Raw genomic sequence first — 20397 nt, forward strand, 5'->3', positions numbered from 1 at the left:
AAGTCCCCTTTCTTCCATTTTTTAATCCCTGTATTGGCATTTAAGAATATCCTCTCTCTGAATAACATACACACCCACACACACACACACTCAAACACACACACACACACACACACACACAATTCTCAGGACCATCTCCACTGATCAGGGAACAGACAGAATTTAATTTACAGAATTTAATTCAGCCTGACGCAGGCTGCTGAAGCCCCAGAGATGCCTCCCCTTTGGGAAAGCACCTGCCCTGCGGGGCTGAAAAGCTGAAGTGAGTCCAAGGACTGTTTCTGATGTGAGTATCTGCCTGTCCCATCCAGGCACCTGACCAGTGTCGGACGGGTGCCCCCACCCACGTGAATCCATTTCTGTCCCTTGGTGGAAGAGGACCCTTACTCACCATCACCAGCTGCATTCTTTCCATCCTGGCTCACCAGGAAGGGGAAGGTGGTGTTTAGCGACCAAGCAGATCTTGGTTGATCCTGCCAGTAATCCTATGAGGTGGGTGAGGCTGGGGATTCTCCCTCCTCTTCTAACATCTTACGGAAAAACCTGAACGAACTTTTTGGCCAACCCAGTAGATGGGGAAACTGAGGTTCAGAGAGGGGACATGATTTAGCCGAGACAACACTCTGTGGGTAGCAGAGTGTCACCACGCGGTGACTTATCCTGCCTGAGGCTCTCAGCTCAGATCGCTAATGACGATCGCTAAGATGACCTGCGCCTGGCCCTGTGCTCAGCGCCCTGCATGGGTGACCACTTTGGACTGTCGAGAACTCCATCTTGGAGCTGCGTCCTTATGCTGCTTTGCATAGCATAGAACTCCATCCCGGCTCTGCAGCAGACTGACGTGAGAACCCAGATCAGGGCACCCAACAAGGTACCCAAGGACAGTGGCTCTTTTTTTTTTTTGTGGTACGCAGGCCTCTCATTGCTGTGGCCTCTCCCGTTGCGGAGCACAGGCTCGGGACGCACAGGCTCAGCGGCCATGGCTCACGGGCCCAGCCGCTCCGCGGCATGTGGGATCTTCCCGGACCAGGGCACGAACCCGTGTCCCCTGCATCGGCAGGCGGACTCTCAACCACTGCGCCACCAGGGAAGCCCGACAGTGGCTCTTTACTGTGAATATCACCCCACACAGGCCTGGAGCAGGGGACCTTGGTGCTAGTCACGGCTGTGTCGTTAACTTCACATGTGACCTCTGGCCTCTGCTCACCTACAAAGCAAGGACACTGGACACGCCAAGTGTCCCCCTCTTAGGCTGCAGGTTGGAGGCTAAGTGGCTTTTTGGGAAACGCAGGGTGACCTGTGATGCCCCCTGCCCTGTGGACTGGAGTGCAGGTTGAAGTATCCACCTGGCAGCTTTGACCACACTGGCGGCCCGGCATAGCTTCCTCTGTCACTTTAATGATCTCTGAATTTGCAAAACGTCGTTGCACCGTCGCCTGCCAGCCAGAGGGTCCTCGAACTTCGTCCTGATGCTTTTGCTTCTCTTTCCATCAATATCACCTTGGCCAAACCCAGGTTCTGCTGGGACTCATGCTCCCCTTCTAGCAGGTGTCTTATAGATGAACACGTGGGAACAGGAGGCTGGCGTGATTATGGGAGTGTTTAAAACTCATAGAGTGTTTAAAACTCTATGCATAGCACAGGGAGATCAGCACAGTGCCTTGTGACCACCTAGAGGGGTGGGATAGGGAGGATGGGAGGGAGACGCAAGAGGGAGGGGATATGGGGACATATGTATGCATATGGCTGATTCGCTGTTATACAGCAGAGACTAACACACCATTGTAAAGCAGTTACACTCCAATAAAGATGTTTAAAAACAAACAAACTCTAGAGGCTCAGCGTTGGGCTAAGGGGTGGCTGATCACACGAGCAGCTAAGTAGGCTGTAAGTCCAGGAGTGTGGCAAGCCAGAGGGAGGTGGCCCTGTGGGCCAGAGAGTATACACAGCCTCTTAAGTACTTGAGCTTGAAGCTGGGGGAGGGGGAAGGGCGAGGACCTTGGCAAATGGCTTATATTTGTGGATGACAGATAAGGGCACCTGACTTGGGGGAAAACTCACTCGTGTCCAGCGTGAGCTGGTCCAAACTCCTCCCCATGGACTGATGCATGACACCAGCCTCCTGCTGAAAGGTGACACTCCACGGCCCCAGTTCCGTCAGGCACCCTGTGAGAGCCTGTCAGACCCACATGAGAATGGAGCCGGTGGCCGTGGCCACAGTGGCGGTAAGTGGCAGCGAGCAATCGGGAGTTCATCTTGGCGGGAGGAAACATCCGAGTGGGGAACAGGATGGCTGGTTTAATGCTGACATTCTGCCCTCCTCTGGCCCTCAAAGGCCAGGCCAGGTATGGGTGGCTGTGTTGGAGGCGGGCGGCTGGAGAACAAACTCCCGACCCCCATCCCACTCCAGCCCTTGATTGGCTGCCAGCCAGCACCTGCTGGAAGCGAGCAGTTTCCTGCATTCGTTACGGTCAGGGCCACGATTGCTCTGCACCAGGCAGCTGTTGCTTGAGTTCGGTTTGCAACAAACAAAAATAGCTTCGGCCCTCGCTGGGTTTTCAGGTCAGCTGGGTTGTTTCAGCAAAGGGCAGCAGCTCCGCATGGCATTCCCACAGGGTTCACTGGAAGGACTTCTCTGGCCTTGACTGTCCGTGGATTTGAACCACATGCACGGTGCTCCTTCTAGACCACTGTGCACATCTGGCTCCACCCTCCAGGTACACAGCCAGGTATCTGATTTTAGGGTCGTATCCAGGTGCTTGTGGGAACACCCTCCGCTTTATGGAATTTAATTTTATCCAGTTTCAATGGTGGAGCAGTGGGAAAGGTATGAGCACTGGGCCTGGATGTGAGCAAAGTCAAGGAACCGAACTTCTCTGAGCCACAGTTTACCGAACTGTAAAATGGGACTGTAATAAAGACCATAGCAATCGTAAGATCCACCAAGTTGTTCTGAGGATTGGAAGCCTGAAGGCACTGTACATGCTTGGTGGCTTTTTGATGCTTCTGATAGCATTGACACAATGCTATATAGGTTATTCGAAGAGCAACTGTGAGACAGGTAAAGGGGGCAAGACTCAGCATCCCCATTTTACAGACGAGGAAACTGAGGCTCAGAGGGTTTCTTTGGGAGCTTCCTCAGAGAGTTCCCCATTTGTCTCTATGTACTTACTTGGGAAAAGTTCTCATGTGGTGGCCTGTGGGTCCACCATCATCACACTGCCAAGAAAAGGGAAAGACCCTGAGGTTTTTTGTGCGGGTAACCTCTGCAAGGTAGGTTTGGGATGTTTGACCCACCGGCTCCTATCAGAATAACAGCAGATCATAAAGGATTTGTCGAGTGAGGGAGGGGGCTGAACTGGGGAGAATTGCCGGTCCCTCCATTCATTAGAACTTCCTATTTAGAGCTTGGTAACTTCACCCACCAACCCTCAATTGCTTACCATGCATGTGTCTCGCCATCTTGCCAACCTGGCCATCCACTCACCCCTCTCCAAGCACCACCTATCTATCCTTCCACCCACAGTCCCCATCCGCCATCCATTCATCCAGCCAGCAAGTTCCCAAAGTGCTTGTGTTATGCAAAACCGCATAGTTTGATTGGTTTTCCAATGGAAATCAATGTAAAGTATTCATTCTCAGGGTTCCCAAACTCTGAACCATTGTAGCATATTTTTTCTCTCTTATTTCCTCAGCAATAACTCAAGTATTTTTCTATTTGGGGTAGGGGGAAGCTCAGCATTTCAATGTAATGCACTTAGTATTTCTTATTTCTCAGAATTTCCAATACGTACATTTAAAGTGTACCTAAAATTGGCCACATGTGTATGAGGTCTTCTGCTTGGCACTCTACTTCAGAACTGCCATGGAGACACCCAGCTCGTTCCCCTGGTGTTCCTGAATGCAGCTTCAGAAATGAGATCCTGAAACCAAAATTCCTGCCTGCCTCAAGCCATCTGCTGGTGCTCAGTGGGTGTGCATGGGTTTATCATTCATTCGGTACATACTTTTTGAGCACCTATGCACCAAGCGCTACTAGCCTGGGCACAAGGATCCAGAAATGGGTGACAATTGGTCTGTGTTTCCAAAGGTCTCTGAGTTGGCCAGGGAAGACCAGTGAACAGGCTGTTTCCATGGTGGAGGTCTGTACCCCCTGGCTGACTTGCAGGGGGTGGGCAGTGGAGCTGTGAAAGCACTTGGCCCATGTGGCCAGCAGAGGGTGTGAGGGGGGAAGTGGCCAGTCGGCACAGTCTTGAATAACTTCACGCACTACCATAACCTCCTGCTTGGGGAGGATGTAGGGCTTTAAGCTGTCGGGTCTCCAGTAAAGCCAGGATAGCCTTTGCACCATTTTTGGCAATGCCATCTGCCAATTACCAGAGAACACGTGTGAGTCAGTAATTTCAGGACTCTGACCTTTCTTGCTGGTGCTTTTTAAACTTGTCTTGAGAACTTACTGTATGCAAGAGATGAGTAAGAAATACACCTTTTCCCCAGAAGCTCCCGTCTCACAGTCTAGAAGCAGGGGGGAAGGAGTGCAGAGGTATAGGAGTTAAGACCAGGGGTTCTCACGTGAGGGCAGTTTTACCCCCCAGGGACATTTGTCAATGTCTGGAGATAGTTTTGGTTGTCACAGCTGCGAGGGAGGCGGTGCTACTGGCATCAAGTGGGTAGAGGCCAGGGATGCTCCTCGATATCCAACGATGCACAGGACAGTCCTCACCACAAAGAGCTATCCAGCCCCAAATGGCAGTAGTGCACTGACTGAGAAGCCCAGAAGTAGGAACAAGGCTTGAGCATCGGGAAGGTGGGGTGCCGTCGTGAACACGTGCGTTTATGTATTTGTTTGTCCTTGTTTTCAATTCTTTTGGGATATGCCTAGGAGTAAAATCCCCGGGTTGTATAGTGATTCTATGTTCAACTTTTTGAGGAACCCACAAACCATTTTCCATAGCAGTTGAATTATTTTATATTCCCCCTAGTAACTTACAACTTCTCCACATTCTCACCAACACTTGATATTGTCTTTCCTCCTTTCTTTCTCCCTTCTTCCTTCCCTCCCCCCTCCCTCCCTCTTTCTTTTCCTCCCTTCCTTCCTCCCTCCCTCCCTCCCTCCCTCCCTCCCTCTCTCCCTTCCTTCTTTCATCCTAGTGGGTGTGAAGTGGTACATTGTAGTTTTGATTTGCATTTCCATAATCACTAAGGATTCATGTTTTCATGAGCTCTTTGTATATCTCCTTGGGAGAAATTTCGATTCAAGTTCTTTGCTCGTTTTAAAATCAGGTTGTCTGTCTTTTGGTTGCTGAATTGTAAGAGTGTTCTGGATACTAGGCCCTTACCAGACATATGGTTTGTAAAAATCTTCTCCCATTCTGTACATTGTTTTTTCACTTTCTTGATAATGCCCTTTGGTGCACAGAAGTTTTTAATTTTGATGAGTCTGATTTATCTATTTTTAAGTTTGTTGCTCATGCTTTTGGTGTCATATCTAAGAATCCATTGCCAATTCCAAGGTCATGAAGATTTACCCCTATGTTTTCTTCTAAGCATTTTATGGTTTTAGCTCTTGTATTTAGGTCGTTGATCCTTTTTTTTTTTTTTGCGGTATGCAGGCCTCTCACTGTTGTGGCCTCTCCCGTTGCGGAGCACAGGCTCCGGACGCGCAGGCCCAGAGGCCATGGCTCACGGGCCCAGCCGCTCTGCGGCATGTGGGATCTTCCCGGACCGGGGCACGAACCCGTGTCCCCTGCATCGGCAGGCGGACTCTCAACCACTGCACCACCAGGGAAGCCCCTATTTAGGTCTTCTTTAATTTCTTTCAGCAGTGTTTCATAGTTTTCAGTCTATAGGTCTTTCACCTTCTTGATTAAATTTATTCCTAGATATTTTATTCTTCTGGATGTGATTATAAATGGAGTTATTTTCTTAATTTCCTTTTCAGATTGTTCATTGTTGGTGTATAGAAACAACTGATTTTTGCATATTGATCTTGTAGCCACCAACTACTTAATTTATTACCTCTATTAGTGGTTTTTGGTGGTCCTTTAGGATTTTCTATATAAAGAATCATGTCCCCTGTGAATAGAAATGATTTTATGTCTTTTCAATTTGGATGCGTTTTATTTCTTTTTCTTGTTTAATTGCTCTGGCTAGGACTTTCAGTATGATGTTGAATAGCAGTGGTGAAAGTGGGCGTCCTTGTCTTGTTCCAGATCTTAGGGGAAAGCTTCCCATCTTTCAACATTGAGTATATATTTTCCGTGGTTTTTCTTCATTAATGTGCCTTATTCTTTTGAAGTTCTTTCCTATTCCTACTTTTCTGAATGTTGTTATTAATGGATGTTGGATTTTGTTTTTTTTTTGGCTGTGCTGTGCAGCTTGTGGGATCTTAGTTCCCCAACCAGGGATTGAACCCGGGGCCTTGGCTGTGAAACCGCAGATTCCTAGCCACTGGTCCATCAGGGAATTCCCAAGGGTGTTGGATTTTTGTCAAATGCTTTTTCTGTGTTCTTTGAGAGGATCATGTGTTTTTTCCCTTTGTTCTATTAATATGGTTTGTTCATTGATATTGAACAACCCCTCGACTAACTTTTTTTTAAAAGGAAACTTGATCTCAAAAGAAAAAAATCTCCTGACCCTTTGTTCTATTAATGTGGTTTGTTCACTGATATTGAACAAACCCCTTGACTGACTTTTTTTTAAAAGGAAACTTGATGATCTTAAAAGAAAAAAATCTCCTGACCCTGTGTATTACCTAGAAAATACCCCTGACAACATTTCAGCAAATTCTGTTGCCCAAACTGTGCAAGAAGTACTTGGATCATGTAGTTCTGGGAAATCTTGAGAACTTTTCCACTTCCCTTAAGAGTGTTGTATTGAAATTTAAAAAGAAAATGCAGGACTTCCCTGGTGGCACAGTGGTTAAGACTCTGTGTTCCCAATACAGGGGGCCTGGGTTCGATCCCTGGTCAGGGAACTAGATCCCACGTGCATGCCTCAACTAAGAGTTCACATGCTGGAACTAAGAGTTTGCATGCCACAACTAAGGAGCCCGCCTGCCGTAACTAAGACCGGTGCAACTAAATAAATAGATAAATACATAAATAAAAAGAAAATGCCTTTTAGATACTAAAGTGATAAGCTTGAGTTTTGTGGTCCTCCTTTTTTTTTTAAATTTATTTATTTTTGGCCGCGTTGGGTCTTTGTTGCTGCGTGCGGGCTTTCTCTAGTTGTGGTGAGTGGGGGCTACTCTTCGTTGCGGTGTGCAGCCTTCTCATTGCGGTGGCTTCTCTTGTTGCGGAGCACAGGCTCTAGAGCACGTGGGCTTCAGTAGTTGTGGCTCGCGGGCTCTAGAGCGCAGGCTCAGTAGTTGTGGCACACGAGCTTAGTTGCGGCATGTGTGATCTTCCCAGACCAGAGCTCAAACCCATGTCCCCTGCATTGGCAGGCAGATTCTTAACCACTGCGCCACCAGGGAAGCCCTGGTCCCGCTTTTTTAATGCTTCTACTGGATAATTATGGCAAAATTGGGTCAGAAATCTCAATACGTTCAGGTTGCGTTTTCATTTATTTGCTTTTTAAACTATTTCCTGCAAATAATAATTATCTGTTCATTAATAGGGTAGAGTTAGTGTGGTGGTCAGAGGCATGGGTTAGAAATCGGAATATCTGAATTCATGTATTCAACAAAATGAATTTCTGTCCATTGTTAAGCTCTCACTCTGTACCAGGTGCTGTTCTAGACCCTGGAACTGAACAGACCCTCCTTGGTCTTGCTGAACTTTCTTTCTAGCTATGAGCATACCTGCATCAGGTGTACTAGCACTACAAAGAAAATGCGACAAGGTGCCCATTCCTCTTTCCAAGACCGTGATGATGACTGTGATAATAATACAGTGACACTGATGGTCCTGGTAGTGATGAAGATGATGATCATAGAAGCCAGCAATCCTTTGCATCTACAAATTGGAATATAATGAAGTCTTTTTTTAAGATAAGCTTTGTTGAGATATAACTCATATACTGTTTGACTCATGTAACGCGCAAAATTCAATGGTTTTTAGTCTATTCAAAGAGTTGTACAACCGTCACCACAATCAGTTTCGGAACATTTTCATCACTCGAAACAGAAACCTTGTACCTTTTAGCTTTCACCCCCATCCCATTAGCCCCAGGCAACCACCGATCTTTCCATCTCTATGAATTTGCCTAATCTGGGCATATTATCTAAATACATGGAATCGTACAAGATGTGGTCTTTTGGGACTGGCTTCTTTCACTTAGCATGGTGTTTTCAAATTCAGCCATGTGGTAGCATGTACCAGTGGTTCATTCCTTTTTGTGGCTGAACAATATTCCACTGTATGGATAGACCCCATCTTGTCTATCCATTCATCAGTTATTGGGCACTTAGATTGTTTCCGCTCTGGGGATATTATGATTCATGATGCTCTAACAGAGTCTTTTAATGTACCTGATCTCATTCAGTTCTCTCTCACATGCATGTTTATGATTTATGGTGAGTGTGTGTTAGTTTATTTAGAGGTGGGAAACTGAGATCCAGAGAGGTTAAGAAACGTGTCCCAGGGACTTCCCTGTCAGTCCAGTGGTTAAGACTTTGCCTTCCAATGAAGGGGGTGCAGGTTTGATCCCTGGTTGGGGAGCTGAGGTCCCACATGCCTCGTGGCCATAAAACCAAAACATGAAACAGAAGCAATATAGTAACAAATTCAATAAAGACTTTGAAAATGGTCCACATCAAAAAAAAAAAAATCTTAAAAAAAAGAAACATGCCGCAGACCACAGAGCATGTAAGCCGGGAGGAGCACCCCTTCTCTGCTCCCTGTCTAGTGCTTTTCCTCTCCAGCTCTCTCAGCCGAATACACAGAACCTTAACTGGCTCTCACCACCACCTCCTTTAAGAGCTGGATAACACGATTACATAAATCCTAAAACGTCTCTCTTATTCCCTTACAGATTTTGTGAATGATCCTGCTTCTTTTTCTATCTTATCTGATTTTCTCCTGCCTGATCTTTTCCTGGTTAAAAAGCTGGGGGAAAATGACGGACTCCAAGGAAGTCACCAAGAGTAAATTGAAGGTGAGCTTCATCACAAGTCAGGAGCCTCTTCCAGCCTCAGACAGCTCCAGGGAGCCACTGCAGGAAAATTGCAGCAGCAGCTCTCTGCCAGAGACCCCTGACCAGGCTGAGCCAGCCTCCCACAAAGGTCCCAAAGACACCTGCCAGCAAAGAAACTCCCAGCCACCCCTGCTGCAGAATCCCCAAGGAAACCCCCTTTCCTCCGATGACCCCTTCCCAACACGCCAAGCTAACAGGACAGAGAACGAAGGCCTGGAGACCCCAAATACCAGTGGCCCGTCCGTGCTAGCCAGACCCCAGGGCCAGCGAGCCAGAACCCTCTCCAAAGAAGACAGGAAGCGGGCGCACATCAAGAAGCAACTGATGACCAACTTCATCCTGGGCTCTTTTGACGACAACTCTTCCGATGAGGACTCTGGCACTGGCTTGTTCAGAGAATCTTCCCGGAAGGGCAGCCGAGCCAGCCTGGGGACCCTGTCCCTGGAGGCTGCTCAGACCGCAGGCGAGACTGAGACCCCTGTCCCCACTATAAGGTAACGTACCCTCTGTCCTCGTAACCAGGAGGCGCAGAGTTAGGGTGGGGTCCACACCCTTCCCTGCTCAGCCCAGCTCCCCGCTCATGCCAATGCTTTGAGGGTAGCTATGTGCCGAGCAGAAGACATGAGCCTCCCTGCTTCCTTCCCTCCCTCCTATCAAAGTCATTTATTGAGCATCTGCTGCGTGTACAGGGCCCCAGGCCAGGAAACTGGCTTTCTAGAAGATCGCAGTCTGGTTGGGGAGGATGACCTTGTATGCAACAACTAGTTATAATTTAAGCAGAATGAGCTCAGGTTGGCAAGAGCCAAAGCAATGATGGGAACCCAAAGGGAGGGACAGTTTCCCTGACTCCTGATGAGACATTCATTTACTTGTTCATTCATTTGTTCATTCATCCAATAGGTAATTAACAACTGTAAAACATGCCTTCCCCCAGTGATGCCTTAAAAGCAGAAATTCAAGGGAATTCCCTGGCTGTCCAGTGGTTAAGACTCTGCACTCTCACTGCCGAGGGCCTGGGTTCAATCCCTGGTCAAGGAACTAAGATCCCACAAGCCATGTGGCACGGCCAAAAAAAAAAAAAAAAGGGGCAGAAATTCAAATACTATTACACATCCATCAGACTGATTGTTGGAAACAAATACCTACGGGGCCATCACAGGTGGGACTGTCCTGGGAGTGTAGTCAGTGGCTTCATTTCTGTTCTTGTTATCAGACTTTGCCACCCCCCACTCCCAAATTACAAATGGAATATGGTAATTCCAGGTAGAAAACATGGAAAATATGGGAGAGCAGAGAGTACAAAAGAGCCACCCACCATGACTTTGCCAGCCGGAAAGAACCTCTGCTGTGTTCTAGTGTTTGTTCCTGCTTCCAGTCTGTTCTTCTGCCCTGGGAGTGGAATCTTGTTGGCCCTTTTAAGCAGCTCTTACACGCTCTCTGCTAAAACGAGGAAAACCTGGACTAGGACGTGGGCTCTTACAAAGGCACCATGTTCCCGGTGAGCATGGTTGCTGGAACATTTTTAACCCTGGTTACTGGAAATTGGAGACAGAGAAAAGAGAAAAATGCAAATATTCCCTATGCTGATGATCCTTAGGGGAAGACTGTTTTGAGTTTCTGGAAGGGTTAAAGGAACAGTCAGACGTCAGAGTTGAGTTCCACCCTGGCTCTGCCACCCCGCACTGTGTGACCTTGGGCGTGGCACATCGCCTCTCCTGGCCCAGGTCCCTCATCTGTAAAATTCTGAAGGATTAAATCGGATAATGTTTATAAAGTATGCACAGAGTTTGGTATACAGTAGGTGCTCAGTAAGCAGTAAATTCCTCCCCAGCTCCTTTCCCACCAGCACCCACTTCACCCAGCACTCGAATTCACCCAGAGCTTCCCCACTTCTACCTACCCCTCTTCTACCTACAGTTTATATAAATTACCTAGTTATCCTTTATAACAATGGTACAAGGCTGGTGGTAGATCCCTATTTTGCAGATGAGAAAACTGAGGCTCCGAGAGGTGAAATAAATACTACTCAGCTTTAAAAAATAATGAAATAATGCCATTTGCAGCAACATGGATGGACCTAGAGATTATCATATTCAGTGAAGTAAGTCAGACAGAAAAAGACAAATATCATATGATATCACTTACATGTGGAATCTGAAAAAATGATACAAATGAACTTATTTACAAAAGAGAAACAGACTCACAGACATAGAAAACAAACTTATGGCTACCAAAGGGGATAGCGGGGGGGGAAATAAATTAGGAGTTTGAGATTAACATACACACACTACTATATACAAAACAGATAAACAGCAAGGACCTACTGTATAGCACAGGGAATGATACTCAGTATATTGTAATAACCTATAATGGAAAAGGATCTGAAAAAGAATATATATATATATATATGTGTGTGTGTGTGTGTGTGTGTGTGTAATCACTTTGCTGCACACCTGAAACTAACACAACACAGTAAATCTACTGTACTTCAATTTTTAAAAATTGTTAAAAAAAAAGAGGCAGAGTACCTTTTCCAAGATCGTGCAGCTAGGAAGTGGCAGAGCGAAGTTTCGAGGCCAGATCTGTTGGACAGCAGGATTCATTCCACTGTGTCACAGTGTGTTCTCCAGTAATCTCCAACATTCTCTTCCTTCCAGACCCTTCTTTCCCTCATTATGACGGTTTCAGCAGGGATTAGGGAAAAACAGTTTATTAAACCAATTCACCCAAATGAAAAAGTATCAGAGATTATGTTAGATGTGGATGTCCAGTGAGGGGTTGCTAAGTGGCATCTAAGGAGGAGGACTGGTGAGATACATTTCCCACACTGGCTCCAGCAGGAAACAAGATGCAGAGTCCTAGCAGGGAGATAGGAAATGTACAAATAAACAGGTAAACTGATAAGATAGTTTCCAAGTATGTTCAACGCTAGGAAGGAAACAGGCTACAGAAGAAATACCTGTGGGGATGTTTTAGAAAGATGTGGTCAGGTCAGGGAAGAGCTCTTGGAAGAGGCAACTTTCAAGCCAGAACAGAGCAGTCCAACAGAACTCTCTGCCACATTGGGATGTTCCAGAATGGAATGTTCTAGAACTCTGCTGTTCAATATGGCAGCCACTCATCATATGTGACTATTGAGCACTTGAAATGTGGCTAGTGTGGCTAAAGAGCTGAATTTTATTTATTTATGTATTTGTTTGTTTGTCTTTGGCTGCACTGCATAGCTTGTGGGATCTTAGTTCCCTGACCAGGGATCGAACCCACGTCCTCAGCAATGAAAGTGCAGAGTCCTAACCACTGGACTGCCAGGGAATTCCCAGAACTGAATTTTAAATTTAAGTTTTAATTAATTTAAATTTAAATAGCCTCGTGGCTGGTGGCTGTTGTCTTGTATGGCACAGACCCAGCCCTAATTGATAAAAAGGAAACAACTGTGTGAATTCTTCCTACTGGTGCTAATTAAGAACTTATCAAGCAAATAGGCTTGCCAAAATAATAAATGTTACATTATTATTTTCTCCTGAGTCTTGGATTCCAAGAAAGTTCTGAAGATTAAAATCAACTCATATTTCTAAGGTGCTTAGCAAGAGAATAAAGCACTTAATAAATGGTAGATTAAAATGGTAGGGCGGGGGGAAGACTCCCAAGTTTCTTCTCCCTGTCTTCCACTACTATTTTGAGGGGTCTTTGCTGGTTTGTTCTTAAAAAAACAGCTTTTCTGGACTGGCAAATTTATAAAGGTAAACGATACTTAACTGAGGGCCTATCTTTGCATATGGCTGTGGGCCAAAACAGGAAGTGAATTTTCTGCCCTGGTATCTTCATTGCATAAAACTTAGCATTGTAGGTGAATCATTTTTCCTGCCTTGTCCCAGCAAAGGACTGGGGGAGGGGTAGAAGGATCTTGGATTTTATAAACCAGAGGCACCGAAACATAGAGATGAAGGTGCATTGTGGGGTGATGGGGCACAGGGAGGGCCAATGTGCTGTGTGACTTGGGTAGGCCTCTTCCCCTCTCTGAGCCTCCAATGCCTCATCTGCAGCATGAGGAGGCTGGACCAGGCTCCTGAAAGCTCACAGGGCACTGTGAGCTCACTTTTGCCCCCAATACATGTGCTTTTCAAAGTTGAGAATTTTGAATTTTAGTACCAGGGGCAACTCAGGTGGTTCTGCTGGTGCTTCCCAAAATCCTGGTATTTCCATTAGAACATTTCCAGCCCTAGCTGAGTCCCCGAGTCCGGGGCCTCTGATGGAGGGGACTCGCACGTGTTCGCTGTTTCTAATGACCTGGCACGAGAATCCCATGTGGAAGTATCTCCAGGGAGTCAAGGCCCACCTTTACAGTATTGCCCACGTGCCCCTAGTTTCTTGATCGATCACCCTGATGTGTCGTGAAAACTTAATCACTCCTTGAGATCATGTCTTTAGTTTCTCTATTTGTTTACTTGGTTGTTACCTGTCTCCTGCATTGGACCACAAGCTCCATGAAAACAGGGCCATATTTTTGAGGTCTCCGCTTTTCTCCACTGCCTAGCCTAGTGTGGGTTCATGGTAGACTTTGAAGAAATACTCACCAAATGCGTGAATGAAACAAGCAACCCAAACCTGCCAAAGACAGAATTCTGAATTTCTGGGGCAAGCAAGACACTTTGTGAATGAGTCTGGGGATGAATGAATGAATGAATGAATAAATGGATGGATGGGTGGATGGACGGATGGGTTGGTGGATGGATGGATGGATGAACAGATGACTAGGCGTTTTGTTGTCCCTCTTTAGAAGCAGTAGAATTTCTGTTTTCATAAAATCCTTTTTGTATAAATCTTGTGATTTGTAGACTAGTTCTGAGGTTAAACTCCAATTTCAAATGTTTCTTCTCCCTTTAATACAGTTAGGCAACCTCACACTTCGCTTCCATTTTCCGACTGGACAAGGGCTGGCTACGATTATAGATTGATTACAGATTCAGTGACTGTGCTATCTGCTCAGGGCTTCCCTCCTGTCTCTTTCCTTTTGGGTTCATCTCAAACCAGGAGTTGGAACTTGGTCTTTCTTTGGACTTGGAAACAGTCCCCCATGCAACCTTTCAAAACAGAGCTGATGAGAACATTACATGATGTTAATAGCAAAATAGTTGCTCACATATTGTGAAATGAAGGTTACAGGGCAATCCCACATGTTTAACAAGCAGCAAAGTGGTTAGTACACGATGGACCTGGGCCAAGACACCAGGTTCAAAGCCGCCTCTTACTATCGTGTAACCCTAATAATCCTACCCTATGGGGTGCATATGTGGATCGAGTGGGATGGGACGCATTCAGGATCACGCAACTGCAGTCCTGAAATTTAAAGTTCTGAAACCTAAGTTTATAAGTTGGCAGTGAACTCACTAGCAAAACCTGCCTCGATGCAACGTTATTTATAGTCTTGTCCCATTTTGTGTGAATATTTATGCCTTCTGCTGGTGAAATATTAACACCATAACGTGCCACATAAGGCTTTACCTTCCTAGAAAAATTTCCAAATTCTAAAATACATTGGGCCCTGGGAATTTCTGGTAAGGGATTGTGGGCACATGTATGTCATGTGCTGAGAATATTCCCTGGTGCATAATAAGCACAAAAATACTCATCCTTAATAAATGTGTGTGTGTGTGTGTGTGTGTGTGTGTGTGTGTGTGTGTGGCTGGAGAGACTGTAAGGAATGTCTCCAAATAGTTAGTAATCATTGTCTAACTATAGTAATAATTGTCTAATTATGTGGTACACTTATGAGTCATCTAAATTTTCTTCTGCATTTTCTAACTTTCTGCTGTAAATATCATTGTTATAAGAAGTTTTAACAATGTTTAATAATAAACCAGTATAAAAATTACGGGGAGGAAAAAGCAAATCAGTCATCTCACTTCCTAGATAAGAAGCTGAAACCCAGAGAGGTGCAGGGGTCTGTCTGAGGCCTCCCAACAAGATATCACAGGCCCTTCAGCCATTCGAACCCAGACCCTCAGCAGAGGCAGATCAGAAAGTGGTCTTCAAACTCCCAGTGTTGATGCTGCCGCCTAACCTGGGCCCCACAAGAAGTACCTCCACCCTCCTCCTAACTTGTTCTTTCTATAAATGGGAAGCGTGAGGAGATGAGGCAGTTTATCAGGCAGCCTTCAGCTGTGCATTCGTGGCATTGTCACCTACCCTCTCCACGGCTGGACTGGATGCTCTAAGTCCTCTGTGGCTCTCATAGTCTTTGCTTTTGTGTGGAGGGTTAGACAGGTCTGGGTTCAGATCTCAGACCAGTCCCATGCCCTCTCCGCTGCAATTTCCTCCTCTCTTGAAGGGGGATAACATCAGTGTCTACCTCAGAAGGGTGCAGAGATCAGGAGAGCGGAAGTGCTGGGAGTGGACAGCCCAGAGGCTGCCTCGGTTGCCATCATTTGCTTTTTTTTAAAATTGAAGTATACTTGATTTACAATGTTGTGTTAATTTCTGCTCTACAGCAGAGTGACTCATACATATATTTATACATTCTTTTTCGTTGTTGTTTATCTCAGGACGTTGAATATAGTTTCCTGCGCTATACAGTAGGACCTAGTCGTTTATCCATTCAATGTATAATAGTTTGCATCTACTAATCCCAAACTCCCAGTCCATCCTTCAGTTGCCATCATTTGAATGGGCATCTCCCAAAGTTCTTATATGTGGCCACGGCTATTTCCAAGCCCCGCCGGGCATACACCTTTAAGGTAGAGCAACCTGTGTCCACAGAGGAAGATGGACTGAAGAGGCAGGTCAAGCTCTCTGATCGAAGGATACAATGCAAAGCAGAGAAGTTGAAATATCCAGTGTCAATGAGTATTGGGGTTTGTCAATAGAGAGTAAATATCTAGAAAAACGTGAGTAAACTGGAGAGCCTAACTGACTTGGGGTAGGGTAGGGTGTTTTGAAATACCTTCATTTCCTGATTTTAATTGTTTTTCCTGTTTTGAGGTGGTTACATGGAAGTGTGGGCCATTTGGGTCATGAGTACTTTGGGGTTTTTATTTGAAACTTAAAAAAAAAAAAAAATCAGCCTACGGCAGGTTTTTTTTTTTTTTGGAGGGACTAAAGATAAAGCCATGAAGAGCTTCCCTGGTGGCGCCGTGGTTGAGAGTCCACCTGCCGATGCAGGGGACACGGGTTCGTGCCCCGGTCCGGGAAGATCCCACATGCCGCGGAGCAGCTGGGCCCGTGAGCCATGGCCTCTGGGCCTGCGCGTCCGGAGCCTGTGCTCCGCAACGGGAGAGGCCACAACAGTGAGAGGCCTGCATACTGCAAAAAAAAAAAAAAAAAAAAAAGATAAAGCCATGAAGAAGCTTCTGGAAACTCTGAAGAACTAAGAATTTTGTTCATCTGTTTTATTTATGAAAAAAAATTTTTGTTGTTGTTGAAGTATAGTTGATTTACAATATTATGTTAGTTTCAGGTGTACAGCAAAGTGATTCAGTTATACATATACATATACTCTTTTCCATATTTTTCCGTTATAGATTATTACAAGATATTGAATATATATATTTTAAAATTATTGTTGAAATGTTGTTGAATGTATAGTTAGAGGACTAACCAGCTAACCAGTGCCCTCAGGCAAGGCTGCTTACACGACTCCAGGGAAAGGTTACTGTTCACTTTGTGGCCGCCTGGATGGCGCCCCCTGGACGTGTGGCCCTAGCTGTGCCTTTAGAAGAGAATTCCTTTGCATTTACTTTATTTCTAATTTTTCGGGTTTGCTATCCACATAAGCTACATTTACTACTATTGCAATGCTTGCTAGGCAGTGTGTCGGGTCTTTTTTATTTATTATAACTACTTGGAGAAGCATTCATTCATTCACTCATTCTAACTGGAATCAGATTGCCTGGGTTCAAGTCGCCAGCTGTGGCACCTTGGGCGATAGACATCTCTGCGTCTTCTTTCCTTATCTGTATTACGGAAATAAAACAGTAGGATTGCTGCGACGATTAAATGAGACAGAGGCAAATACCTTATCAGAAGAGGTAAATACCTTATCAGAAGGAAACTTACTTAGGGTCACAGGGCATCTGCGTCTTTCCAGTCTTGGAGGCCCTTATTTTAGCTGGAGACCCAGGTGGTTCCAAGTGTGTTGTAGCAGCTCACTGAGGGGAGGGGAGGCATGGAGCAGACACGTCCCTGGAAGTATAGGTGAAAGAATAAGCAAAAACCGGAAACTGGAAGCCAAAAGTTGACTGCGGGGGCTTTTACCAGGCACCGTGGTGACATCTGACTCACATTTTAAATAACCCATATTTTCCACCACTTCCCTATTGTGTGCGTATTCCAGCACATGAATTGCTTGCACGTTTTTCCCAGCTGCCAGTCTGTAGGGGGGGATGCCATCCTGGAATTGTTCTACTCCAGTCCGGGGAGCTGGGGAGCCAAGAGCTTTCTTAAAGTCTCGGGCCACACTCTCCCGGCGCCCAAGGTCAGCGGTGGCTGCGCTACTGGCGGGTCCGGGAAGGGGTGGGGGGGAGGCGGGACCCGGTGTGGGAGATGGCGGGGTCCGTGTCCTGTCCCGGGACAGGAGGCGGGGCCCGGTCAGGGGGCGGGACCTCTAGGGAGGCGGGGTCCGCTTGGTCGGGGCGGGGCCTGGGCGGGCGCGTCTGCCCCGGACACAGGAGGTCAGGACGCCTTTCGGGATGGAGGAAGATCCGCGCCGAGTTGGGCTTCTGCAGGGTGGTGCGCCGCCCGGCCCGAGGCGCTCTACGACCGCGCTTCCGCCTCCCTGTCGCTACCTGGCTGGGCCCCGGGACAGGGGTCTGCCTCACAGGGGTAGGGGGTGCATGCTGTGTATCCGAGCAGGAGCCTGGTGGGCGGCGGGAGGGTCAACATGAGTCCCGCCAAGGGCAAGGTCTGTTTGCCCGATCGCAAAGTAAAGTAAGTAAGACTTCAACTTTAATGACCGTTGTTATCTTTTTTTAAAAAAAATTTTATTGGGGGATAATTGACTTACAATGTTGTGTTAGTTTCAGGTGTACAGCAAGTTATCTTTTTATAAACTCCTGCAGGATCCCTCCCACCCCCCACTCCCCGCCCCCAGCCGAAGAAAGGCCGGCTTCAGTTTGGCAGCTGGGGAGACGGAGCCTGCCTCACAAACTCTAGCTGGTCTTGACGGTGCAGGTGGTTGCCAGATTTGGCAGTGATGTTGATTGGAGAAGGGCTCTCGGGAGCGCACAGGTGCCTCAAGGTTGGCTGGCCGGCTGGGCCCGCGCTTTCCGCCTCCTCCTCCCCTTAGCCTCGATAAAGGTGATGGTTGCCTGATGGCAGGTCGTTTTGAAGCCTGGTGATCGTGAAGCCCGGGGCGAATCCACGTACCCTTGGGCAGGCATCCCACTTACGGTTATTTTCTGAGCAGTTTAAGTGTAGGCATTTCTGTGCCTGAGCCCTTCTTAGCACCACCTGCTTCATTTCATTTCTTTTTTTTTTTTTTGTCTTCATTTTATTGCATTTTTTAAGGTTACCAAAGTGATGCTAAATGTGTTTGTTGTTGAAAATTCAGAAAATTATAGATAAGCAAAAAGGAAGAACAAACTCACCCATACACCTCCCCTCCATCTGATCTTTATTAACAGCTGCTCTATAGTCTTTCAGCCTTTTTTTATTTTTGGTGCAGGTATGCTTTAATTTATGAACTCGAATCATACAGAACATACTATATTGTAACTTGCTCTTTCACTGGGCATTAAGTAGTCTACCAGTGGACTCAGCTCACTGTGGCCCACAGCCTGTTTTTGTGTGGCCTGCGAGCAAAGAATAGTTTGTAACTTACTTACTTATTTATATGTTTTTTGGCTGTGCTGGGTCTTTGTTGCTTCGCGCAGGTTTTTCTCTCTAGTTGCTGCGAGTGGAGCTACTCTTCATTGTGGTGCACGGGCTTCGCATTGCGGCGGCTTATCTTTGCTGCGGAGCACGGACTCTAGGCGCGCAGGCTCAGTAGTTGTGGCTCGTGGACTCTAGAACGCAGGCTCGGTAGTTGGGCGCAGGGGCTTAGCTGCTCCACGGCATGGGGGATCTTCCCGGACTAGGAATTGAACCCGTGTCCGCTGCATTGGCGGGTGGATTCTTAACCACTGCGCCACCAGGGAAGTCCCAGTTTTTAACTTTTAAATGGTTGAAAAAAAATCAGGGAATTCCCTGGCGGTCCAGCAGTTAGGATGCTTTCACTGTGGCGGCCTGGGTTCAATTCCTGGTCAGGGAACTAAGATCCTGCAAGCAGAGAGGCACGGTGAAAAGAAAAAAAAAAAAAGAAAAAAGACAGTTGAAAAAATTCAAAAGAAGGCTACTATTTAGTGAGATGTGAAAATTACATGAAGTTCAGATTTCAATGTCTACAAATAAGGTTTTACTGAAACATAGCCACGTTATGTATCATCTATGGCAGCTTTTGTGCTTCAAGGGCAGTATTTAGTAGTGGAATAGAGACTGAATGGACTCCAAAACCTGAAGTATTTACTGTCTGGTCCTTTACAGAAAGCATTTGCCAACGCTTGTTCCGTATGTTGCATTCTAGGGGTCCATAGTGTTCCTTTAAATGGATACACTTTAAAATTTATAAACAGTCTCCTACAGAGAGTGGATATTTGCGCTCTTTCTCCCTTTTTGTTATTATAACTAACACAGTGAAGAACAGCCTTGTAGCTAAGCCTCTCCCTATCCTTTGTTCTTTTCCCAGGATGTATCCATCTGGTCCATAAACATTACCTGACTATCTCCTGAGTGTAAGGCCTGCATCTGGAACCAGGAAGGGACACAAAACTGTTTGGGAAACATGACTTCTGCCTTTTAGGAACTCTTTTTTTCTTTTTCTTTTTTTTTAAATTTATTTATTTTGGCTGCGCTGGGTCTTTGTTGCAGCTTGTGGGCTCTTTTTTGTGGCTTCTGGGCTCGTTTTTGCAGCGCGCGGGCCTCTCTAGTTGTGGCATGTGGGATCTTAGTTCCCCGACCAGGGATCGAACCTGGGCCCCCTGCATTGGGAGCATGGAGTCTTAACCACTGGACCACCAGGGAAGTCCCTAGGAACTCTTGATCTAATGGGGGAAGCAGGTGTTTTCTTAGTAATTCAAATTCAAGGCCCATGGGAGCAACAGTAATTAACTGCTACCCTTCATGGGGTGCTTTCAGGATGCCAGGCTGAACACTTTGTACGTGTGATCTCATGCCAAATTTACAACAGCACCATGGGACACTCAGTGGGTGCTGTCATCTCCATTTTAC

General features: G+C 46.4%; 1 protein-coding gene and 1 non-coding gene across 5 annotated transcripts in view; one reads left to right on the forward strand and one right to left on the reverse strand.

Moving 5' to 3' along the window:
• ACACB (acetyl-CoA carboxylase beta) overlaps positions 1-20397 on the forward strand; it is a 135595-nt gene that overhangs the window by 29728 nt on the left and 85470 nt on the right. For 3 of the 4 annotated variants that reach the window (XM_060310190.1, XM_030860623.2, XM_060310192.1), the window contains exon 2: positions 8977-9632. In XM_060310190.1, coding sequence (XP_060166173.1) covers positions 8986-9632 — 647 coding nt within the window. In that variant the 5' untranslated portion in view covers positions 8977-8985. Of the gene's footprint in view, positions 1-8976; positions 9633-17830; positions 18061-20397 lie in introns of those variants that run through there. The other variant, XM_060310191.1, reaches the window with a different exon arrangement.
• On the reverse strand, positions 20118-20190 carry TRNAW-CCA (transfer RNA tryptophan (anticodon CCA)). The gene has a single exon. It is a non-coding gene; the product is annotated as a tRNA-Trp (tRNA).

Source organism: Globicephala melas, chromosome 13 (assembly GCF_963455315.2).
Source record: "Globicephala melas chromosome 13, mGloMel1.2, whole genome shotgun sequence".
In the NCBI taxonomy this organism is placed as follows: domain Eukaryota; kingdom Metazoa; phylum Chordata; class Mammalia; order Artiodactyla; family Delphinidae; genus Globicephala; species Globicephala melas.